We start from the raw sequence: 24,334 nt of genomic DNA on the forward strand, positions 1-24,334 counted from the left end.
CAACCAATTCTTTTTTTTTCTTTTTCCTTAGTATTATTGTTTTGTTCAAGTTAATGACGTCCAAGATACCTTCCTCACGATGACATCGGCACCGCACACCATATTCATCATAGACATTATTAATTTTGGTATATTAACGTGCAAGGGAAATTAGTATTAGATTACTTATAAGGCTCCCAATGGGCCGGGATTGAGTCAAGACTAGGTAGTTACTCAAGAACTCTGCCTCTGAAGCCCTTTAACAATATATAGTATTATAGCCTCTCTGTATGTACTAGCGTTTAGGGCCATTGACACCTGATTTCATAAAACAAGGAACGAATATGCACGGATCAAACCGTTGGTTTCAAACCAGAGTACACAATTCAAGTAATTCTTCCTCTTCCTATTGGTTTCATATGAGAATTGATTATACAGTAAAACTTCTATAAATTAATACTCTATAAATTAATAAATTTTGCTGGTCCCAAGTCGGGCCAGTGTAAAAATTAACAATATTCGATAAGATAATAAGATAATAATTTTTTTGAAATCTCCTTATAAAATATGGTCCCAATAATATCATAAATTAATAATTATGTAAATTTATATATATATATATATATATACTGATATAATAGTGTATGTTTCTCCTAAAGCTCAATTCTATAGAACAATTGTAATGTTGTATTTTCAACCTATAATAATATCTCTAAAATATTTTATAACATGTCATACAAATAATTAAAATTTAAAGTTTTAATTTTTAGATATGCATCATTTACAATTTGATAATTTGACAGATTATTAAAATAGGAGAATTGATATTATTATTCATAGATTTGAATTTATGTGTCTCATGTGTATAAGTCAATTTGTCTATAATATTTGTAATTTATTGTAAATAGTGCTTTCTAAATATTACAAGTTCAATTCCTAAACCATAAAATTTATAACATCCGAAAGTTTAATCTTATTTTGCTATAGTTGTTCCAATTCATAATTTTTTAAAAAATAAACAATTAAAAATATATCTATAAATTAATAATTATTAATTTACACTATAAAATAATAATTATTAATTTATAAATAAATTAATATCATTATAAATTAATAAAATGTCTTAGTCCCAACATTATTAATTTATAGAGGTTTTACTGTATATACAACCACAAAAGCATTCCACAAAAAATTTCATTTTGAGAATTTTTAAGAATTTAGATGAACTAGTATTTAGAACAGAAGATCAAAAACATTAAACAAAATAGACTGCTACGGTCACACTCTCATATTCCAAAAAAGCCAAAGGTGTCAAAATACCAACAAAAAAGGGAAGAAGAAAAATGCAAATCCAACTAAAATCAACCGCAGGATTCAGACAGACAAGAAAACAGGGGTCTCTGCTTTAACCTAATTGTTATCTTTCTCAAAAAAAAGACCATTCCTTTATGATCTTCATACATCTAAGGCGGAATAAAGCCTAGCGTGCAGCAGCAGTGAGTTTTAGTTACTGACTGAAACCGCCATCTTCTCACTCTTAACCCCATATGCTTCAAAGAACCTNTGTTCCTTCCTCTGCTTTCGGTCATTTTGCTATGCCCCATTTGTTTCTCCACTTTTCCGTGCTCAAGTTCAACCAATTCTTTTTTTTTCTTTTTCCTTAGTATTATTGTTTTGTTCAAGTTAATGACGTCCAAGATACCTTCCTCACGATGACATCGGCACCGCACACCATATTCATCATAGACATTATTAATTTTGGTATATTAACGTGCAAGGGAAATTAGTATTAGATTACTTATAAGGCTCCCAATGGGCCGGGATTGAGTCAAGACTAGGTAGTTACTCAAGAACTCTGCCTCTGAAGCCCTTTAACAATATATAGTATTATAGCCTCTCTGTATGTACTAGCGTTTAGGGCCATTGACACCTGATTTCATAAAACAAGGAACGAATATGCACGGATCAAACCGTTGGTTTCAAACCAGAGTACACAATTCAAGTAATTCTTCCTCTTCCTATTGGTTTCATATGAGAATTGATTATACAGTAAAACTNTGCTCGAACATGGCTGAGAATTTGAGAGTCTTACCCTCCAGAATCTGCATTTTTTGAGAAGGTGAAGTGGGGTGGCCGCTCAAAACTGGCCTCTTGGTGGCCTAGCCTCAGCCTCTGAGACTCTTATTTGTCTTCCATCCAAATCCTACAGAGAAGCAGTAACAGATGTTTTATCTTACTGTAAGAAGTAATGATCGTGTATTATGCAAAAAGAGAAAGGAGATGATACTTACTGCACCATTCAAAGAATTGATGGCCTTTTGAACCTCCTGTGAAGAGCTGAGTGTCACAAACCCAAAACCCTTAGATCTACCACTGTCCCTATCGTAAATGACTCTGGCTTCAACAACCTTTCCTTGCTCATTAAACATGTTCTCAAGAGCCATGTCATCCACACCCCAAGAGAGGTTTCCTACATAAAGACGGTTTCCCGAGCCTGAGCCTGAACCTGACCCTGATCCAGAACCATAACTGGAACGTTGAGACCCTCCGTAACCACCACCTCGTTCAGAACCGTAACCACCACCTCGTTGAGACCCGTAACCACCACCACCACCACCACGTTCAGAACCGTAACCCCCACCACGCTCAGAACCATAACCGCCACTCCTTGGTCCTCTGGAGAAGGATTCCTCCCTCTTAGGTGGAGGAGGGCCAGCGTTAACTCTCAAGGGTCTGCCTTCAAATTCCTGAAAACGTTCATTTCAAAGTAATTAACAAAAAAAAAACAGCCACAACCACAATGCACAAGACGGTACAGCTAAAACAAAACGTTCAACAATGATCTCAGCAACTTCTATCTCCAAATAAGAAACTACAATGACATAATAGTTGAGACAGATTTCATCAAAGGACGAAGATGCATCTTATAGGCAGAAATACAGAAAAAAAAACATAAACCATAAAGTCCCAACAAAACTAAACAGAGGATAAAACAGCAAAATTTAGCTATCTCTAAAAACATAACAATCCACACAAGCAACACTATAGCAAAGAACCAAAAGTATGTTCTTACATAGCCATTGAATTGCTGAGCAGCTGCCTCAACTTCCGCTGCAGTGGACATTGTCACAAATCCGAAACCTCTGCTCCGTCCAGTCATTTTGTCATAGATTACCTATAAAATATCAATCAAATGAACACAATCCTACATCACTCTCCATTATAACAGAGGACACAACAAGATTCACTAATAACGCTACACAAACAGATTCAAACCATTATATCCATCAACAACGATTCAAGAAGTTAAAAATCCAAATCTGAAAAAAAAAAAGAGAACCCTAAAAAATATAAATCTCACCTCAACCATCTCAACATTTCCAGCGCTCTCAAAGAGCTGAGCGAGCTGAGCGCTATCAACGTTAAAAGAAAGGTTACCAACAAAGAGCTTAAGGTCAGGAGAGAAGGAGCTACGCTCCACAGGGGCCGAATCGTCACCGTCGGCGAACATGTCATCTTCCTCCACTTCGAAATCAGAGGACACGGCAACGTTCCTGACGAACCTCGACTGGTACTCAGCAGCGGGGGAAGAGCATTTCAAGGAGGAGGAAGCGAAGAGAGAGACGAGGTGGTCGGAGTGAAGTTTGAAGGAGAGGGAAGGAGGCAAGACGGAGACGGAAGCGGCGGGCCTGGAAACGCAGAGGGGAAGGGATTTAGGTTTGAAAGCGGAGAGAGAAGAAGCAGAGGCAGACATGGTTGGCTATTTAGCTTTTGAGAATTTTGCTCTCTCGAAGCTATAAGCTCTTAAGGGGAGAAGATAAGGTTTTAGAAAGGGTTCTGCTGCGAGAGAGAGAGGGTTTGTGAGAGTGGAGATAAGAAACTGTGAGAGCTTTTTGATATTTATCGGCAAAAAATCTTTTATCCTCTTGAAATATCTCTCCCACTTGGGATATTTTTATAATTTTTTTCCCTAAAAATTTGTATATCTGTAAATAAATAAAAATTTACTTTTTGAGGTAAAAAAAATTCACACAAGCCAAAATTGTTAATAGATATATAGTATATTCTAATGAAATATATAAGTGATATTCTTGTTTAGTTTATTAGTATAAAAGAAGAAAAAAAACTATAATTTTTTTTGTGTTAGTGATGAACTGAGAAAATATTTAATACTACATTGAAAGTATTGAATTTTTTGAGGAAATTTTCAATAAAGAGTAGTCAATTTTTTATTGTGTTTCGGTTACAATGGGGTAGCCTAGTCTTTTGAGTGAAGTTTATAGGATCTGGTCCGTCCAATGAGGATGGACAGTGGAGATGAATAAGAGAGAGCGGGTCTGGTGAGGAGATAAGGCCATAACTAAAAGCCAAAGGAAAAATATGCAACTAGAGACTGTTTATAAGTATGGATCATCAACTTGTTCATAAGTTTACCAACCATGTATAAGTTGTAACAACCCCTCTTGAAAATAATAATTTTTGAGGTTTGTTTGTGTAACGGATTTCTTATTGATATGAACAGTTTTACTTTTTTTTTTTCCTTTGCTGTAAATGAAAATTATGAAATCAAAGATAAACACATATCACATATGAATGTAGTCATGAGTTACAGAGTTAGCCTAACATTAGGCTCGATATAAAAGATGTCATCTTCTTAAACCATACGAAAACCCTAGCTCTCCGTTGCTGAGGTAGCAGCTACTGCCGCTTAAGCTAGACTTGTCAATTTCCGGGTCGGTCGGGTATTACCCTAACCAGATTTAAACCCGTAAAATAACCAGTTCGGTTCAGAATTTATAATAATAATTAGGGGTCCCATTAATTGCCACGTGTCACCAACGAAGACACAACAAGAGATTGAAACTGGCTAAGGAACATTGTCCGGCGGAGAATCGAAGAAGAACACAACAACAACACTCAGATTCTTCTTTTTTTGTTTTGTTTGGCCGAACCGGAATCGGGAAAATGGACATTTCTGTTCAAATCACCGGCTTAAACTCTCCCTACATCTGCCGGATCATCCCAAGATTCTCATCTTCTTCAAGATTCCGTTGTTCCAAAAACGAACCTCCCCGTAACGCAGACGGTGAGAGATTCTCGTAAAAACCCCAGAAGAGTTATATAGTTTGGATTGGAATCGGTTTGATTCGGTTCGATTGATTTGATGTCAGGTGGTGATAGATCGTCGACGGATTGGGACAAGGCGTGGAAGAGTTTCAAGAAACAGAGCAAGAAGACATTGTTCTCTCAATTCAACATGGACAAGTACGTGACTTGGAATCCCCCGAGATCGGATTATCCGGCGTCGGAAGAAATCGATCCCATTAAAAAAGCAGAGAGATCTAATCTAATGCTTTGGACTAGTCCGAGGTTCACACTTATCGGAGCCATCGTCATTGTCTCATTCCTCCTTCTCTACACCCTTCTTGCTCCTGTCAAGTGAACTTTTCTTTAATTTTCTTTCTCGAGCATATTTAGTTGATCAGCTTCTGAATGTGTTTTTTTTTTTTTTTTTAAACTGTACAACTTTTATAATAAAAGATCCTAGTTTCAACAGTTTCTAGAGTCTAGGCAAAAGCAAAACAGAGACCACGGTGTGGTAAATGGAAAATGGTGATTAGTGAAATCTGACCAAAAGAACAAAAATGATTATACAAGAACCAGATCTACAACTTGTTATGGTCCATCGTTGTTATAATTCTAATTCTCTACATAGACAGCTTTATCTATCCTTTTAGTGTTTTGTGGATGCTTAAAACGAGTTTGAGCTTATACTTTAATTTTGGGATTCTTGGAGAAAATAACCTTAAACCCATTCTCCTAAATTATAAACTCAGAACAACTACTCTCATCGTCACCAAATTTATTTAATACTGTAGAAATTGTGAAAAAAAAAAAAAATGTCTGTTAAAAGTCTAAATATGTAAAACATAATGAAGTTCTGCAAAACTTGAAAATTCTTAGTACTCTTTACTCTGTCGGAAGCGTGAAATTTTCCATAATCCATTGTACCTAATCCGGCGCGAAAAAAAGACATGTAGGACACACGTTGATGCTCATAATAGAAAATAACTTCTACAGAAAAAACTAGTCGGTCATAAATATACAAACCAAAACAAGGCCGTCATTTTTTTAAAGTAGTAATTCCAATTTTTTTGCAAAACTTGAAAGTTTTTATTACTCTCTACTCTCTCGGAAGTGTGAAGTTTTCCATAATTCGGCATGAAAAAGGCATGTAGGACACATATCGATACCCATGATTACAGAGCCACAACCTTTATTTTTTAGAGAATTTCTTTTACTGATTTTATATGCAAATATATATTACTAAGAGAATGGAACACATGTTTCTATTTTTAGAGAGAAAACACAATTTTGAATCTTTAAAATATATACAACATGATAAATGCATCAAATAGAGGTAATATTTTTGTCATATGTTATAGAGCTTTATCTATCCTTTTAGTGTTTTGTGGATGCTTAAAACGAGTTTGAGCTTAGACTTTTAGGGGTTCTTGGAGAAAATAACCTTAAACCAATTCTCCTAAATTATAAACTCAGAACAACTACTCTCATCATCACCAAATTTATTTAATACTGTAGAAAGTGTGAAAAAAAAAATGTCACTTTAAAGTCTAAATATGTAAAACATAATGAAGTTCTGCAAAACTTGAAAGTTCTTAGTACTCTTTACTCTATCGGAAGTGTGAAATTTTCCATAATCCAGCGTACCTAATCCGGCGCGAAAAAAGGTATGTAGGACACATATTGATGCCCATAATCCAGTGTACTCTTTGACTCTCTTTATTTTTAGAGAATTTCTTTTACTGATTTTATATGCAAATATATATTACTAAGAGAATGGAACACATGTTTCTATTTTTAGAGAGAAAACACAATTTTGAATCTTTAAAATATATACAACATGATAAATGCATCAAATAGAGGTAATATTTTTGTCATATGTCATTCTAAGACGAGTTAATCAAGGAAGGAATATACAATATGTACGGAGTTGCATGATACAGAGGGTTTAAAACAATATAGAAGATAAGAGAGTTTACCATTCCAAAAGATAGCAAATAACTTTTTGAGAGAAAACCAGTCGGTCATAACATACAAAACCAAAATGAGGCTGTCATCTTTTGAAGAAAGCAATTTCAATTTTTTTGCAAAACTTGAAATTTTTTACTACTCTTTACTTTCTCATAAGCGTAAAAATTTTCATAATCCAACGCGAAAAAAGCATATAAGACACGTATTGATACTTATAATTTCAGAGCCACAACTTTTATATTTTTAGAGAATTTCAGTTTTGATTATCTTTAATGATCAATGTTTATTTTATTCTGTATATATTTTTGTCTATTATTTTTACTGTTTTTGCTAATATTCTTTTCAATAATTAGCAAAAACAGTAAATAACATAATTTAATTCATTTAGGCCTCGCACTGCTGGTTGCCGCGACTACGTGAAACCTTGTAAACACTCAAATTTGCCTATCTTAGAAGTTAACCAACTTAATTATTTGTCGTCAGACAAACCTGAAGTCGATTTTAAAAATGCTCGCGGTTTACTTCAATCGTGTTGATTCCCGAGAGAAAAAATGAAGTAAAGAGAAATAAATTGAATGCATCAAAAATTGCCGTACGAGAGAACGTTTTTATTATGAATTCAACTTCAATAAAATAAAAGGAGACAAACGGCAAAGGGAGAGGTTTTAATTAGCTGAGGGAGGGCTGTGTCATGCTGATTCGTTTATTAGTATTGTTTATTTTTCATTGTAACCAACTTTTCTTTCAACATCTTAACATGTCATTGCTTTCATCCTCTTTCTTTCTTTTACTGTTTTTATATGCAGATATATATTACTAAGAGGATGGAACACATGTTTCTATTTTTAGAGAAAAGAAAACGCAATTTTAAGTTCTTTAAAATCTATAAATACATGATAAATGCATCAAATAGAGGTAATATTTTTGTCATCTGTTATATAATACAAATATATAATAATTTTTTAAACAAATTTCCTTTTTTTTTCCAACCAAAACCCAATATATGAAAACATGGATCTTACATTATACATGAGTAAATTGAGGTAGAAAATCATGGGAAGATGTTCGCAAAACAACTTTCAGAAGCCATACCAAAATATAACAAATAAAGCGGCTAAAACAATACGAAAAATAAGGGAATCTACTAATCTAAAAGATAGAAAATAATTTCTACATAGAAAACGAGTCGGTCATAAACATACGAAACTAAAACACGGTCCCCATCTTTTTAAAATAGCAATTCCAATTTTTCTGCAAAACTTGAAAGTTCTTACTACTCTTTACTCTCTCGGAAGCGTGAAATTTTCCATAATCCGGCGCGAAAAAGGCATGTAGGACACATATTGATGCCCATGATAGAAAGTAACTTTTAGAGAGAAAAACTAGTCGGTCATAAATATACAAACCAAAACAAGGCCGCCATTTTTTTAAAGTAGCAATTCTAATTTTTTTGCAAAACTTAAAAGTTCTTATTACTCTCTACTCTCTCGGAAGCGTGAAGTTTTCCATAATTCGGCGCGAAAAAGGCATGTAGGACACATATCGATACTCATGATTTCGGAACCATAACCTTTATTTTTTAGAGAATTTCAGTTTTGACTCTCTTTATTTTTAGAGAATTTCAGTTCTGATTCTATATGCAGATATATATTACTAAGAGAATGGAACACATGTTTCTATTTTTAGAGAGAAAACACAATTTTGAGTCTTTAAAATATATACAACATGATAAATGCATCAAATAGACGTAATATTTTTGTCATATGTTATAGAATACAAAAATAATAATTTTAAAACCTTTTATCCTATTTTTATTTTCCCAACCAAAACCCAATATATGAAATTAGAATCATGAAACTCTCTTTTAGGGGAGTCTTACATGGATCTTACAATATACATGGACAAATTGAAATATAAATCATGGAAAGATGTTTGCAAAACAACTTTGAGAACCCATACCAAAAGATAACAAACAAAGTGGCTAAAATAATACCAAAGATAAGGGAGTCTACCAATCTAAAAGATAGAGAACAACTTCTACAGAGAAAACCAGTCGATCATAAAGATACTAAACCAAAACAAGGCCGCCATCTCTGTAAAATAACAATTCCAAATCTTTTGCAAAACAAGTTTTTACTACTCTCTACTGTCTCCGAAACATTAAATCTTCCATAATCCAGAAAAAGCATGTAGGACACGTATTGATGCCCATTATTTCGGAGCCACAACCTTTATTTTTTAAAAATTTCAGTTTTGACTATTTTTAATGAATTATCTTATTATATATATATATATTTTGTCTATTATATAAATTGATATTTTTAAAACCTTGTTATAATATAATTAAATGATTTTATCATTTGTGATGAGTAAATATTTTTTTCTTGTAACATTTAGATACATAACCATACGTAATTATGTGATTTTGTTGTAATATTGGTGGGATTCATGCTGCTTCTGTTGGTTGGAATAGTCCAATATAAAACCCATACGTAATTATGTGATATTGTTTAAAGGGAATCTAAAATTCTAAACTATGAAACATATAGACATCATAAATATAAAACTGGGATTTAAATCTCCACGATCTTACAGCTTTCAACGAGAACTTTGAGTATTGCAGTGATTACATAGATTAAAAAGTACAACAAGTAATCTAGTATAATCATATCTTCCTCTTCTAGAATTTGTCTTTTTTTCCAGTTGATAGCATGTGTTTTATTATTAATTTAGTATAACATACAAAATAAATGACCTTGAAACTCGGGAATAGATTCAAAAACTGAGAACAGAAGCTGATGTAGTCCCTTACATCATTGAAGATTGAAATGTGTCAATTTGAACGATCCAAAGATATATATAAATATACATAAGTCAAAATGCAAATAACCTTATCTCTCTCATCTAGACTTTCGAATTTCTAATCTCAAAGAGGTCAAACCCGTTAAGCCAACCCAAAATGGCTCATAATATGGTTGGAGCAGACGAGATTGAGTCGTTGAGAGTTGAGCTAGCAGAGATTGGAAGAAGCATCAGATCATCGTTCCGGAGACACACTTCTAGTTTCAGAAGCAACTCCTCAATATATGAACCTGATAACGATGGTGATGTTAATGGTGATCATCATGATGCAGATTATGCTCTGCAATGGGCTGAGATTGAGAGATTACCAACTGCCAAACGTATGAGATCAACTCTCCTCGATGATGGCGATAAGTCCATCACCGAGAACGGAAAAAGAGTCGTTGATGTCTCAAAGCTTGGAGCCACGGAACGTCATCTCATGATTGAGAAACTTATCAAACACATTGAGAATGATAATCTCAAGTTGCTGAAGAAAATCAGAAGAAGAGTAGACAGGTAAACTAAAACAAAATCTCTAGAAAAAATGCTTTACCCTTTTGTGATTTTCCGGTTTCTTGAGAGTTTTGAGCTTGAAACTTTGTTGTGCAGAGTTGGGATGGAGTTACCGACCATAGAAGTGAGGTACAAGAGTTTAAAAGTGGAGGCCGAGTGCGAGATTGTTGAAGGGAAAGCACTTCCAACATTATGGAACACTGCTAAGCGCGTAATCTCTGTGAGTACTCAAAAAGTTCTGCAAAATCACAAAGTTGTTATTGTCGACTCCTTCGTTAATAGATATAAGTTATCCAAAAGATTCTAAAGTGAATTATAATGTGCTCATATTTCTCCAGGAACTGGTGAAGCTCACTGGTACAAAAGCACACGAAGCCAAGATAAGCATTCTAAATGACGTTAATGGCATCATAAAGCCCGGAAGGTTAGTTGTTGAAGGTTACATTATCTGTTCACTAGTCTTGATCAATGTTGTTTAACTGTGTTTATTCTTGTTGTTGTTGCAGGTTAACACTGTTGCTTGGTCCTCCTGGTTGTGGTAAAACAACTTTGTTAAAGGCCTTGTCTGGAAATTTAGAAAACAATCTAAAGGTTCTAATGATGAAAGCAATAATATTACATTCTTTTGGAGATTTATTTTTGGTGCAGATATGTGAAATGCTTACCTTTTCTTTTGTTTTTCCTTTTTGTTTCCACAGTTTTCAGGTGAAATCTCTTACAATGGATACAGACTAGACGAGTTTGTTCCTCAGAAAACCTCGGCGTACATAAGTCAATATGACCTGCACATTGCAGAGATGACGGTTAGGGAGACAGTTGACTTCTCAGCTCGTTGTCAAGGCGTTGGTAGCCGAACAGGTACATCTTATCAACCAACCAATGTCCTCCCCAGTGCACTGAAATGTATGTATTATTGATTCTCTATTTTCCTGCGGAAACAGATATTATGATGGAAGTCAGTAAAAGAGAAAAGGAAAAAGGAATCATTCCTGACACAGAAGTAGATGCTTACATGAAAGTACATTCCTCTGACACTCTCAAATCCCTGAAAGCTTATTCTGTCTTAATTCAGGTGGTTGATTAGAGACTTTTTGTTTTCCTATAGGCAATTTCTGTTGAAGGACTCAAACGAAGTCTGCAAACAGATTATATCTTGAAGGTAATATAGTCTCTTTGATAGCCTGGCTGATATAATCTGGCCCATTATGTTTGGTTCTTAGGTCTTCTGTTGCATTTGCAGATTCTTGGACTTGACATTTGTGCAGAAACATTGATTGGAGATGTAATGAGGAGAGGTATATCAGGGGGACAAAAGAAGCGTCTTACCACAGGTTAGTGCATAGCTCGAATCATTCAAAAATATAATTATTTTGCTGACATGTTCTTTTCTATAGCAAGTTCTTGAATCTCTGAATGTTTGCAGCTGAGATGATTGTTGGCCCGACAAAGGCTCTATTTATGGATGAAATAACAAATGGCTTAGACAGCTCCACAGCTTTTCAGATTGTCAAGTCTCTTCAGCAATTTGCTCACATATCAAGCGCTACTGTGCTTGTTTCGCTTCTTCAACCGGCCCCAGAATCATTTGACCTTTTTGATGACGTTATGCTGATGGCTAAAGGAAGAATCGTGTATCATGGTCCACGCGGCGAAGTCCTGAAATTCTTTGAGGATTGTGGATTTCAATGCCCTGAGAGGAAAGGTGTTGCAGACTTTCTCCAGGAGGTAAAAACACTCATCCCTAAAATGAAATTTTGTGCTTTTGAAGTCATGAGTTGTTGATCCTCTCATGTTCTGCCTTGAAGGTTATATCCAAAAAAGACCAAGCACAATACTGGCGGCACGAGGATTTACCGTACAGTTTTGTCTCGGTAGAAATGTTGTCGAAGAAGTTTAAGGACTTGAGTATTGGAAAAAATACTGAGGAAACTCTTTCTAAGCCGTATGATAAATCCAAAAGCCATAAGGACGCTTTATCCTTCAGTGTGTATTCTCTTCCACACTGGGAGCTGTTCATAGCATGCATATCAAGAGAGTATCTTCTCATGAAGAGAAACTATTTCGTCTATATTTTCAAGACATCTCAGGTACATTATGAAGTTTTCAATCCACAGATATCTCTCCTTGTCTCCTTTAGATGTTAATAGTATTCCTCAGCTTTCTAGCTTCATTATGTGTGCAGCTTGTTATGGCCGCATTCATCACTATGACTGTGTACATCCGAACACGGATGGGTATTGATATCATTCATGGAAATTCTTACATGAGTGCCCTCTTTTTCTCCCTCATTATCCTTCTTGTTGACGGATTCCCAGAGTTGTCTATGACGGCTCAACGCCTAGCAGTGTTTTACAAGCAGAAGCAGTTGTGTTTCTATCCTGCATGGGCGTATGCAATCCCTGCAACAGTGTTAAAGGTCCCTCTCTCGTTCTTCGAATCTTTAGTTTGGACTGGCCTCACATACCATGTCATCGGATACACCCCTGAAGCCTCCAGGTGAGCTTTCTCCCCTGTTGCTTGGCACTTAGGTTCACATTCAAGTCTGGAGTGCTCAGATAACTGTAGAATGACAAGGTTCAATTTTTCAGGTTCTTCAAGCAGTTCATTCTACTGTTTGCTGTTCACTTCACCTCGATATCCATGTTCCGGTGTCTAGCTGCGATTTTCCAGACAGTAGTTGCTTCAATCACAGCTGGCAGTTTTGGTATATTAATCACATTTGTCTTTGCCGGTTTTGTCATTCCACCAAGTAAGATTTTTCCCCCACCATGTACTAAATCTGGCCTCAAAAGTTGTAACTCAGCATGACTCTAACGTTCTGTGTTTGCTGCAGCGTCTATGCCATCATGGCTCAAGTGGGGATTCTGGGTAAATCCTTTGAGTTACGGTGAGATTGGGCTATCGGTAAACGAGTTCCTCTCCCCAAGGTGGAATCAGGTGATACTCTCTCTTAGCCTCTTACCTTCCTGTTCTCTCTTAATCAGCCAAGGCTTCTTCTTTATTTGTGGTATACTCTTCAACACTAATCAATATTTATCTGGCTAAACATGTAGATGCAACCCAATAATGTTACCTTAGGGCGAAGCATACTCCAAACCCGTGGACTGGACTACGAAGGTTACATGTACTGGGTATCATTATGTGCCTTGTTGGGTTTCACTGTGCTCTTTAACATCATTTTCACCCTGGCTCTGACTTTCTTGAAATGTAAGTTCATCTTCTACTAGGTAAATGTATGTGCTTTCAAAACACAGACCGCCACATACTAAAAGCGTTCTGTCCAAAATGACAGCACCCACATCATCTAAAGCCATGATTTCGCAAGAAAAACTCTTAGAGCTGCAAGGAAAAGAAGATTCAACAGGTGACTCTCCAGTCAAGAACAAGACTACAGGCTCCCCTGTAAAGACCAATGAAGATGAGAATACAGGTGAAAACTTTGTTATCTCTCTTCCCACTTCTCTCTAATTCACCATTTTTACCTCCCACTAATACTTTTCTCTTTGACCACAGGCAAGATGGTCTTACCTTTCAAACCCCTCACTGTAACATTCCAAGACTTGAACTACTTCGTTGACATGCCTATGGTAAAACTATCATAACCCAATACTATAAACCAATATCACAAGATTTTCTCCATGGCTCTCTCACTTATCTTTTGATGTTTTCAGGAGATGAGAGACCAAGGATATGATCAGAAGAAACTACAACTCCTATCAAACATCACCGGAGCTTTCCGTCCAGGAATCTTAACGGCATTGATGGGAGTGAGTGGAGCCGGGAAAACCACACTCCTCGACGTTCTAGCCGGAAGAAAAACAAGCGGATACATCGAAGGAGACATCAGAATCAGTGGCTTCCCTAAAGTACAAGAAACGTTCGCTAGAGTCTCAGGCTACTGTGAACAAACAGATATACACTCACCAAACATCACCGTCGAAGAATCTGTGGTTTACTCAGCTTGGCTTCGTCTTGCTCCTGAGATCGATTCCGCAACCAAAACCGTAAGCCTCCTTCTTCTTCCTCTTGCCCTCTCTCTCTCTCTTCCATCAAATCGACTCAAAAATCAAAAGTAACGAAACCGTCTGAAAAATCTGAAATACAGCAATTCGTGAAGCAAGTGCTCGAGACGATCGAATTAGATGAGATCAAAGATGCATTGGTGGGAGTCGCCGGAGTGAGCGGGTTATCGACGGAGCAGAGGAAGAGACTGACGATTGCGGTGGAGCTGGTGGCGAATCCTTCGATCATATTCATGGACGAGCCAACGACGGGGCTTGACGCGAGAGCAGCCGCCATTGTTATGAGAGCTGTGAAGAACGTCGCTGATACTGGACGTACCATCGTCTGTACTATTCATCAGCCTAGTATTGACATTTTTGAAGCTTTCGACGAGGTATTTTCAAAAATCGCCTCGGAAAAGTAATGTTTTTTATATTTTGACCCCTAAACTTTTAATCTTATTAAACCAAGTCAGAAATTAACAAAGTTTAAACTTGAATTTTCTCAGTTGGTGCTTCTTAAAAGAGGTGGTCGAATGATCTACACAGGACCGTTAGGTTTACATTCTTATCATATCATAGAGTATTTTGAGGTAAGTTTTGCTTATGTAGTTTTTCTAATCCATGATTGTTTTTTTAAACCAACAAAGAGAGTAAAAAACCTTATTTTGTTGTTGTTGGGGTTAAATAAAATAAACAGAGTGTTCCTGAAATACCTAAAATAAGAGACAACCACAATCCAGCAACATGGATGCTTGATGTTAGTTCACAATCTGTAGAAGTTGAACTTGGCGTCGATTTCGCAAACATCTACCATGAGTCTGCTCTTTACAAGTGAGTATATCTTCAATACTACATATGCACAAGTGTGTTATTGTTCTACAAAATTTGGTTTTAATGAAACATGTGTGACTGTTATAGGAGAAACTCAGAGCTTGTGAAGCAGTTGAGCCAACCAGATTCAGAATCAAGTGATATACATTTTAAGAGAACTTTTGCACAAAGTTGGTGGGGACAATTCAGATCTATTCTATGGAAAATGAATTTGTCTTATTGGAGAAGCCCTTCTTATAACCTAATGCGTATGATTCACACATTAATCTCTTCTTTGATCTTTGGTGCACTCTTCTGGAAACAAGGCCAAAAAATGTAAGTTCTTTTTTTCTTTTGGTCACCAAAAAATGTAAGTTCAAACGACACATATCTTATATTTTAACACATCTTGTTAATATTTTGATATATGTTTTTTTTTTGTAGAGATACTCAACAGAGTTTGTTCACTGTATTTGGAGCAATCTATGGTTTGGTACTCTTCTTAGGGATAAACAACTGTTCATCAGCTCTTCAGTATTTTGAAACAGAGAGAAATGTCATGTACCGCGAAAGATTCGCAGGGATGTACTCGGCGACTGCTTACGCATTGAGTCAAGTGGTGACTGAGATACCTTATATATTCATACAAGCTGCCGAGTTTGTGATCATAACATATCCAATGATCGGTTTCTATCCTTCGTCCTACAAAGTCTTTTGGTCACTCTACTCTATGTTTTGCTCACTTCTCACTTTCAACTACCTTGCAATGTTCCTCGTCTCCATCACGCCAAACTTCATGGTTGCCGCGATTCTTCAGTCCCTTTTCTACGTTAATTTCAATCTCTTCTCCGGGTTTTTGATCCCACAAACGGTAAGAGATCCATGCATCTTGACAAGAATCTTTATTACAAAGAAGGAAATGTTATGTATAATGTGTTTCTTTCTTTTGGTGTGTTTGAAAAAATTGCAGCAAGTTCCAGGGTGGTGGATTTGGTTATATTATCTAACACCAACGTCATGGACACTAAACGGGTTCATCTCATCTCAGTACGGTGATATTCATGAAAAGATCAATGTCTTTGGAGAATCCACGACGGTTGCAGCATTCTTGAAAGACTATTTTGGATTTCATCATGACCGTTTGGCGGTTACGGCGGTTGTCCAAATCGCTTTTCCCATTGCGTTTGCGTCTATGTTTGCATTCTTCGTGGGCAAACTCAACTTCCAACGAAGATGATCATGCCAATTAGTAGTCTTCATCATCTTTTTAGAATAATAAACAAATAATACTTCCTTTTCTTTTCTTTTTGTGAAAATAAAATGTATAATTTTTTGTTTTTTTTGTATGGATGTATATTTTGTATATGATTTTCAAGAAATTAAAAACAAAGCACTGTTATAGGTATGACATATACATTAATGTGGTTTATTCAGTTGTTTTTAATATATTTTACACATTTATTAAAACTATTAATCCTTTATCTTGACAAAAACTGAAATCTATATAGGATTTATTTTATTTTTTTATGATATCCTAATTATTTTTTTAATAGAAATCAGAAAACCAAAGCGGTCAATGCAAGAGGGTCGGTTTGTTCTTTTCCTCCCGGTACGCTATTTCTCCAAGGCTCAACGAGATTCTGATTCAACAGTCGCGTGATTCAACGCATCCAACTAAGCTACTCCTCCTCCTCGTTCGATCAACCCACCCGTCGTTATTAAACATTGATCGGATTTGATCGAGCGATCTCGATATTAAGGAATCGCGAGATGTCAATCCGAATTCCACAACCACCGGCTTCTTTGGATTTTCGCGGTTTCATCTTCTGTTTCTTCTTCTTCCTCTTCAGCTCGTTCCCTGGTAACTAAATTTTAATCTGATTTCGTCTTTTCAGCTTCCGTTTCGAAATTTCAAGTAGTCAAATCAGCCTGGTTCTAAATTAAAATTATGTTGATGATCCTTTTTTACACACAGGAACTATACTAACACAAGAAGTTACATTAGATTCGATTCAGATTTTCCAAACTCACGATTGGTTCTCGAGTAAGCCTACAGTCTATTTCCAATGCAAAGGAGAGAACAAGACGGTGTTGCCTGATGTCAAGACCACCAATGTCTCTTATTCTTTTAAAGGCCAAGAGTCTTGGCAGGTTTGTCGAAATGTAGATCAAATCGTGAGATTGAGCTGGTTTCTTGATGATTTGTGGTTTTGATTATTTCAGATATTGCTGGGTTTTGTTTGATCTGAAACCAGGACTATAGAGCTATCCTTAGTAGTAGTTCTTAGCTATTGACTGTTTTTTTTTGGGATTGTGGTGTTGGCATTGTTTTGGTTGCTGAATCTGCTTCAGAATTTGGATCATTACTGTCTTTTGAGCTTTATGTTCTTTGTTTTGTTTTTGATATTTTTAGCCCTTAACCGAGCTTAAAGGAACTAAATGCAAGAGATGCGGAATCTATGAGGATGACACCCTTACGCATGATACATTTGACGAATGGGAGCTTTGTCCTTCTGATTTCACAAATGAGGGTAGCTATAAGCGTATCAAGGATAAAGAATTCAATGCTACTTTCCTCTGCCATGGATGCTCACAAGTCGGAGCTGGTGAGTTATCAAGCAACACCATCTTGAGCTTTAGTGTCATGTACATGAATACTGTTTCCATTAACTATAAACAAAATCTCTCACATGTGTCTCTGTTGGCTGTAGCTTCAGTTTGATTCGGTTCTCTGTGATGAGGAATATCATATGCATGCTTTTTCTTTTTGCAGGTTCGAATAAAGAATCAGGCAATGAGAAGGAAGGCGATAAGGGCGGAATGCGTCCTGCAATAGTGGTACTGATTGTAGTTCTCGTATTAGGTGTAGTTACGGTGGGACTCTTGGTAGGTTATAAGTATTGGAGGAAGAAGAAACGGCAACAAGAGCAGGCCCGGTTTCTCAAGCTGTTCGAAGATGGTGACGAGATTGAAGACGAACTTGGCCTTGAAAATACCCTGTGAAGCTCACTTCAGTGTGGCGTAGTAACTCAAAGTCACCTCTGTGTACATACATACAGAACTTCTTGATCGACCTCACAAGCAGTTTTTTGTTTTTGGGCAGATATAGAGAAGAGAAAAACTGAAAGAGGATACAATGTAGCATTTGCTTCATCTAAAGACAAATTCAATGTTGTCATCTCTTGTCAATTAAAGACTTCCATCGCTGAATCTTATATCTTTTCACAAAATATTTTGCAAATTCTAATCATCACTGTAGCTAAAAAATGATTCAAACAAGAACTTTATAAATTTGAGTTCATTACCAAACAAATTTCAGAAAAGTAACAAAGCAGAGTTTGAGAGTTGTCTGGAACCAAACTAAAAGAGTCATCAAAGAAAGCAGATCCAAGCATTGTCATTTGTCACACAACGGAAAGGAATGTATCAAGCAGAAAGAAAGGGAAATGAAACAACATCCATCGGTACAAAATGCTACATTTGGCTTTTAACCTGTGAGCCATCAAGGTGACTCACTGCCTTTGGGGGAAGGACGGTTAAGCTCAGCCTCATCATCAATGGGACTCCTGTCTTGACCATTAAGTCCAACAGGGCTTTCATCCCCTCCAACAATGGGACTCGCAGAGTTCCTGCCATTACCATTCTCTTTTGGGCTACCATCATAATCTGATCCACGCTTCGGGCTCGCATCTATCACTCTTCTGTCAGGACTCATGCTTTGGTCCCTGCCTTTGGGAGATACAGATCGCTCCATTGCCTTAGGACTGCGTGATCTGTTCTCCACGCTTCTCTCTCTTCTCACTGGGGATCGCGATCGACTGATGAAAAGAGAAATAAAGAGTCAACCAAAGGACATAAGCCAAAAGATTGTGTAGAACTAGCATTGTCAACATCAGAACGTCTAGCTTACTAATAGCCAACACAGTAAGAATCATTTCTATAATGCCATGGAAAATAGTTGTCTAAGTGCATACTTTAAAAAAAGGTCAAACTAACACAATTCCAGAAAAAGCTCAGAATCGTTATAAGCTTTTTACCCACAAAATATGTTTTCTGGGCAAGCTTTTTGGCTTCCCTCTTGTATTCAGTATTTGCATTTATCATGCAATTTTACAGAAGTCCAAATTTACCACTAACCTGTAGCTGCGACCTCGACTGTAACTACGGCTACGACTTGGGCTCCTTCTGCGACGAGGAGAACGGGATTTTACTGGTGACCTGGAGTAGCTTCCACCCTGCCTGGAGTATTATATAATCCAAAAGAGATGAGAAGAAGCTTAATGGATAGAAGTAACTGTGGAAAAAACAAGGATTCAAAATTTTCAGGTACCTGGCCTTCTTTGGACTAGGACTGTTTTTGCAGTTTCTCTCAATGTGTCCTCTTTCTCCACAGCGGTAGCATTTATTCTTCCAGTCTCCTGCGGTGCAGTCTCGGGCCCAGTGACCATCAACACCACAATTGAAACAGCGACCAGAACCAGGAGGTGGGCCTCTGCTACCATTGTCCCGAGAACCACGAGGCGCCTAACAAAAGTTCAAGAGGTTGGCAATATTTCAGTAATTATTCATCCAAATCATCAAACCAACGGAGGAATCGGTAGTATAGAGACACAAAACAACTAACCCCTCTTGATGCCTCCACAGTGATGCGACTCCCATCAAAATCACGCCCATCCAAGGAATATCTTGCGTCATCAGCATCACGAGGATCACTAAATTCCTGTTCTCAAAATGTGAGGGCCAATGATAGATGCATTGCATAGTATATAAATATTTGTGTACATATATCTATCTAACTTGAGAAATTAAACCCTTAGCTAAAAAAACGAAATAGATATTAACAAAACTTACAACAAAGGCATAATCACGCTTCATATCCACATCTCGTACTCTGCGGAAATTGTTGCCAGAAAATCAAGGCCATCATTACTTAAGGTACTCCCAAACACCATTTTTTGAGATTTTTTGAAGCCAAATCCATTAAAAACATGCAAAAAATCAACAAACAAAATCGCCGATGCACCCTCTATACACCAGACGAGAATTTCCACCAATTACACCAAGTCCACCCATTCATCATTCATCAAACATCTCCAGGTTTAGGCAAACCCCAGAAAACCTTCAACAAGATCATTGAAGTTAAGAAAAAAAAGGAACACTAAACCTAGATCCAGAGTTTTCCCGCATTGGATGAAAGTACCAATGCAAAGTAAAATAAACCCTTCCTAATTCCAATCCCCCCTGCAAAATCAATGCGCAACCATTCCAGATTCACACCAAAAAAACAATTCACAAACACTTTTTCTCCCAAAGACACAAAAACCAAAACAGGCCAATCAAGACAAACAAACAGGATTCTGTTTACCTTCCGTATCTGCTAAAAAGACGTTCAAGATCCCTGGTACGAGTTCTAGATGATAAGCGGCCAACATAGAGACGAGTGTTTCCATAGCGGTCATCATAGCGAGGCATTGTCAAGCTGCAAAAGTTTCCCACCATAAAATTATAACAAACGTCTATACATATCAACACAAATCACAACAAGAATCACACTAGCTTTCTTAAAAGCATATAAGCGAGCAGCAATACCACTAACTCAGACCAAATTACAAGAAGCCCATGTGAAAAAATCAAGTTTTTATCATCAAAACAATGAATCCCAAAAGATTAGCATATTCAGAAGCGAAAAGAAGAACAATTCGTGAGAAAAGAATACTGAATCCCTAATCAGATTACGCCAAAGAAATCTAAAGGGAAGAAGAAGCACGAAACCAATTGAAATCCCAATCTACAGATCGAATCACAATAAATCCGAACCCAGAAATATCCCATTACACAAATATTTCATACCTGGAGACGGAGACAGAGACGAAGAAGAGTGCGAATCGAAGTAACCCTAATAATTTCGAAACCAAGGAAGTGAACCGCAGGATATTATAAGTCTTCTTCTTCAACCCGACAACCCCCCTTATCTTTATAACTTGGAAACCGACGAGATTCAACGGTGAAGATTTGTTGTTAGCTGTCTCAATCAACGGTTTAGATTTAACAGCGAGATAAACGTCGATGTTACCGATATAGAAATTTGCTACGCGTCACTGAGTGAGATGTTTCGTATATTTTATTGGGCCTTAATATTTTCCAAAGCCCATTAATGTTTTGTATTAATTAATCAAACAACATAAAATAATAAGTACAGCATAATCATTGGTTAGTTACTCTAATTGTTTTTTTGTTTAAAAGTGTAAGTAAATCAGCGGCGCTTGTTCTTGCTTCCGATCAAGAGAGTGAAGTAGAAGAGAACTCTGAAGACGAATCCCAAAGCTACTGTGATCCACAAGCAACTCCATTTGCTTATCTCTGTGATTCCTTTCTGTTTCAGTATGTCTATTCCCCTTGTAACACACGTCTCCGCCGTCACGTTAATCCCTAAAACGCCGCTCATGCTCTTGAGTAAGGTGATTTTCGCGGCGGCCGGAAATTTTCCCAGCGGCGAATTGTCGAACATCTGGATCCCGCGGACAAAGCATGTCGTCGGATCTTCGAATTCGTTCTGGAGAACACCTTCGTAAGGGTATTTCACTAAAGAGAGGTAGTGGAACCAGATCCAGTAAGGAGGGATACGATCTCTGGAGATGAAGAATCCGGAGAAGAGGAGGAAGTAAGCGAGGATCGCTACAACCACCGTGAATCCGATCATCACGTGCGAGACTACGCCGGATAAGAACGTCACGAAGGAGCTTCCGGCCCAAAACGCTGTGAGGATTGTGAAGAAGAAGAAGAAGAATCCCTCGGAGCCTCCCGCGAGACCTACGGCCCAGAACGTTGTGGCGGCGAAGGCGGCTGATAAGATTATCAAAGCAGGGATTGAGATTATTGTGTGAGCGAGGACGTACGATGATCTTCTGTATGCGTTGTAAGCTGTTTCTCTCATGAATATGTAACGTTCTTGTAGAAAGACTGGGATTGCTTCTGCACATGTATAGAATGTTGTGGACATTGCGAATGCGAAGAACCCTAAGCGTTCTTGTATACCTCTTGGTGAATTGTCTAGTTTCCAGAATATTGTGGCAAGGATGATTCCTGTTACTAAAACAGCTCCTAGGCGGATTCCGAATAGCTCTGGTTGTCTGCTTGAGTTTAGTATTGATCGTTTGCCAATTACGAGCATTTCTGTCCAGAATGGGTTTGCAAAGGTTTGGAATGAGGATTTTAGGTTTGTTGCTCCGGAGACAAGTTTGCCTCTAGAGATACTTGAGGTGATTGCATCTCTGAGAGATACATTGGTGTTTCTTCTGCTCTGGCTTGAGGTTTGCTTTGCTCGCCATTGCTTGTGGAACTCTACTAAGGTTTTGGTTCCTTCTGGCGAATCTTCAAGCTCACGGATAAGATCAAGTGCGAATTCTGGCTTGTTCTCGTTTTCAGGAATTGGGTGACCGAACTCGGAGAAGAACCGAGGGAGATGTGTTGGAGAGCCGCTGTAAACTGTGTTTCCCCTAGATAGGAAGATTAATTTATCGAGCAAACCCAAGATTCTGTAACTCGGCTGATGGATGGACATGATAACTATGCTGCCGCTTTGTGCGATTCTCTGAAGCACTTTGACAACCATGTAAGCACTGGTAGAGTCGAGACCAGAGGTTGGCTCATCGAGAAAGAGGATTATCGGATCATGGATTATATCGGTTCCAATTGAGACCCGTCTTCTTTCTCCTCCAGACACACCTCTGTGTCCCTCATCACCGATCACAGTTTTCGCAGCGTTCCGCAGGCCGAGCTGGTCAATCAGAGCTTGAACCCGTGCCTTCTTCTTCTTCTTGGAAAGCGAACTTGGAAGCCTGAACTCCGCAGAAAACATCAAAGTTTCTTCCACAGTGAGCATGGGGAAGAGAAGATCGTCTTGCATCACATATGCCGATATAACTTTGTGCAGGCTGGATTCAAGAACTTCCCCGTTTAAAGTAATAGCACCTCGTAGGCTCTCTTTTGCAATCCGGTTGGCTAATGCATCGATAAGCGTCGATTTTCCTGACCCGCTTGCTCCAAGAACGGCCATCATCTCTCCTTCTCTGGCTTCACCAGAAATACCATTCAGCAGCACCTTAGTATTCATCTCCATATCATTACCATCAAAAGGTGAATTCCCACAACAAGAAAAGGGCAACTTAAACTTCTTCTGGATCTTCACGCTGTAAGACAAGTCTCTGAAGGAAAGAACAAACGGAGAAGAAGAAGGCACACAAGAAGACGGATTCGAGGCCCAAAAATTAGAGGCAACCGCAACATCCAAAGCCCGACTATGGTCATTCCCCTCATCTTCCACACTCATGAGAAGTTCTGCAAGTGTGACAGACACTCGCGCCGTGTCTCTTTGACATCTCTGAAGCTCCACTGACCTGTGGATATTGTAAAACAGAGGGAGGCCATCGCCATTGACCTGTCTAACCGGAGATAGTTTGCCGAGCAAACCAGACATATTGTGGATTATTGTCTGGTTAATGTTTTTTAACTTTTTGGCCTCTGGTAATGTGTCTAAAGCTCTAAACCCACAGAATAATTTTGATAGACTTTATAGGAATATTTGGATGGGAGAATGAGGGAGAAATTTGTCAATTAGTTTGGTCATCTCTAAGTATCTAACTTTGAGTTGTTTTGGGTTTTGTAGCTTTTGCTTTATATATACATACGTAGTGTATATAGATTAAAAAGAAATTGAAGTTAAGAGTAGGTGAGGAGTTGGGCGAATCTATTCGCAGTTTTACATCTATGTATGAATTTTTCTTGTGGCGTAAATGGTTTTGCATTCAAAGTGGAAGATTTTTTTTACTCCAAGAAATTGCGTATTTATACTTCTGTTTCATCTGCATTTTAGGGATTATGGAATTGCAATAAGAACAAAGGAGGTAAAAAGAGTATAGCATATGTGACATGTCAGGAATATAATTTCTTCTTGTAATTATCGATATTTGTCGTGAAATTTCTTAATCTTTTTGTTTATTATAGTCACGAGTTTTCTTTATTCACTCACAGGCTCTCTTTTAAGAGTTGTTTTTAACAAGTTGTAAGACTTGTTCTTCGGTGTGTGGACTTATCTATTTGACTGGCGGTTGGATTTTTTAGCTTTTTGA

General features: G+C 37.5%; 5 protein-coding genes, 1 long non-coding RNA gene and 1 pseudogene across 7 annotated transcripts; 3 read left to right on the top strand and 4 right to left on the bottom strand.

The window, feature by feature from the left end:
* LOC104781203 (29 kDa ribonucleoprotein, chloroplastic) lies at window positions 1,235-3,870 on the bottom strand. Its single transcript, XM_010505806.2, has 5 exons — window positions 3,341-3,870; window positions 3,053-3,154; window positions 2,271-2,726; window positions 2,072-2,182; window positions 1,235-1,540 (listed from the first exon to the last, which is right to left on the bottom strand). The coding sequence occupies exons 1-4, from the start codon at window positions 3,731-3,733 to the stop codon at window positions 2,117-2,119; spliced, it is 1,017 nt and encodes a 338-aa protein (XP_010504108.1). The 5' UTR covers window positions 3,734-3,870; the 3' UTR covers window positions 1,235-1,540; window positions 2,072-2,116.
* Window positions 4,819-5,535, top strand: LOC104781204. The gene is made up of 2 exons (XM_010505807.1): window positions 4,819-5,065; window positions 5,151-5,535. The coding sequence occupies exons 1-2, from the start codon at window positions 4,945-4,947 to the stop codon at window positions 5,420-5,422; spliced, it is 393 nt and encodes a 130-aa protein (XP_010504109.1). The 5' UTR covers window positions 4,819-4,944; the 3' UTR covers window positions 5,423-5,535.
* Window positions 9,831-16,635, top strand: LOC104781206 (annotated as a pseudogene).
* LOC104781205 lies at window positions 10,545-11,147 on the bottom strand. Its single transcript, XR_766881.1, has 3 exons — window positions 11,058-11,147; window positions 10,836-10,921; window positions 10,545-10,630 (listed from the first exon to the last, which is right to left on the bottom strand). It is a non-coding gene; the product is annotated as an uncharacterized LOC104781205 (long non-coding RNA).
* LOC104781207 lies at window positions 16,793-18,421 on the top strand. Its single transcript, XM_010505810.2, has 4 exons — window positions 16,793-17,067; window positions 17,182-17,357; window positions 17,620-17,812; window positions 17,980-18,421. The coding sequence occupies exons 1-4, from the start codon at window positions 16,977-16,979 to the stop codon at window positions 18,207-18,209; spliced, it is 690 nt and encodes a 229-aa protein (XP_010504112.1). The 5' UTR covers window positions 16,793-16,976; the 3' UTR covers window positions 18,210-18,421.
* Window positions 18,531-21,165, bottom strand: LOC104781208 (serine/arginine-rich splicing factor RS2Z32). Of its 2 annotated transcripts, XM_010505811.2 has the most exons (7): window positions 21,057-21,165; window positions 20,572-20,685; window positions 20,058-20,097; window positions 19,831-19,926; window positions 19,537-19,730; window positions 19,344-19,445; window positions 18,531-19,024 (listed from the first exon to the last, which is right to left on the bottom strand). In XM_010505811.2, the coding sequence occupies exons 2-7, from the start codon at window positions 20,676-20,678 to the stop codon at window positions 18,709-18,711; spliced, it is 855 nt and encodes a 284-aa protein (XP_010504113.1). In that variant the 5' UTR covers window positions 20,679-20,685; window positions 21,057-21,165; the 3' UTR covers window positions 18,531-18,708. The 2 variants fall into 2 exon arrangements, with proteins under 2 accessions (XP_010504113.1, XP_010504114.1); XM_010505812.2 differs by lacking the exon at window positions 21,057-21,165 and having other exon boundaries at window positions 20,058-20,325.
* Window positions 21,342-24,334, bottom strand: LOC104781209 (ABC transporter G family member 20-like). Its single transcript, XM_010505813.2, has one exon. It carries the CDS (start codon window positions 23,680-23,682, stop codon window positions 21,460-21,462), a length of 2,223 nt encoding a protein of 740 aa, XP_010504115.1. The 5' UTR covers window positions 23,683-24,334; the 3' UTR covers window positions 21,342-21,459.

This window comes from Camelina sativa, chromosome 4, assembly GCF_000633955.1.
Source record: "Camelina sativa cultivar DH55 chromosome 4, Cs, whole genome shotgun sequence".
Classification (NCBI taxonomy): Eukaryota; Viridiplantae; Streptophyta; class Magnoliopsida; order Brassicales; family Brassicaceae; genus Camelina; species Camelina sativa.

Bases quoted from the DNA above. Each gene is read 5' to 3' on its own strand.
- LOC104781203 (XM_010505806.2), bottom strand. From the start codon at position 3,733: ATGTCTGCCTCTGCTTCTTCTCTCTCCGCTTTCAAACCTAAATCCCTT. The intron at 3,155-3,340 runs GTGAGATTTATA...GATATTTTATAG, and splicing joins GAAATGTTGAGATGGTTGAG to GTAATCTATGACAAAATGAC. The intron at 2,727-3,052 runs GTAAGAACATAC...GAACGTTTTCAG, and splicing joins CTCAGCAATTCAATGGCTAT to GAATTTGAAGGCAGACCCTT.
- LOC104781204 (XM_010505807.1), top strand. From the start codon at position 4,945: ATGGACATTTCTGTTCAAATCACCGGCTTAAACTCTCCCTACATCTGC. The intron at 5,066-5,150 runs GTGAGAGATTCT...ATTTGATGTCAG, and splicing joins ACCTCCCCGTAACGCAGACG to GTGGTGATAGATCGTCGACG.
- LOC104781207 (XM_010505810.2), top strand. From the start codon at position 16,977: ATGTCAATCCGAATTCCACAACCACCGGCTTCTTTGGATTTTCGCGGT. The intron at 17,068-17,181 runs GTAACTAAATTT...TTTTACACACAG, and splicing joins CCTCTTCAGCTCGTTCCCTG to GAACTATACTAACACAAGAA. The intron at 17,358-17,619 runs GTTTGTCGAAAT...TGATATTTTTAG, and splicing joins AAGGCCAAGAGTCTTGGCAG to CCCTTAACCGAGCTTAAAGG.
- LOC104781208 (XM_010505811.2), bottom strand. From the start codon at position 20,678: ATGCCTCGCTATGATGACCGCTATGGAAACACTCGTCTCTATGTTGGC. The intron at 19,446-19,536 runs GTACCTGAAAAT...ATAATACTCCAG, and splicing joins CCTAGTCCAAAGAAGGCCAG to GCAGGGTGGAAGCTACTCCA. The intron at 19,025-19,343 runs GTTAGTGGTAAA...TCTTTTCATCAG, and splicing joins AGTCGAGGTCGCAGCTACAG to TCGATCGCGATCCCCAGTGA.
- LOC104781209 (XM_010505813.2), bottom strand. From the start codon at position 23,682: ATGTCTGGTTTGCTCGGCAAACTATCTCCGGTTAGACAGGTCAATGGC.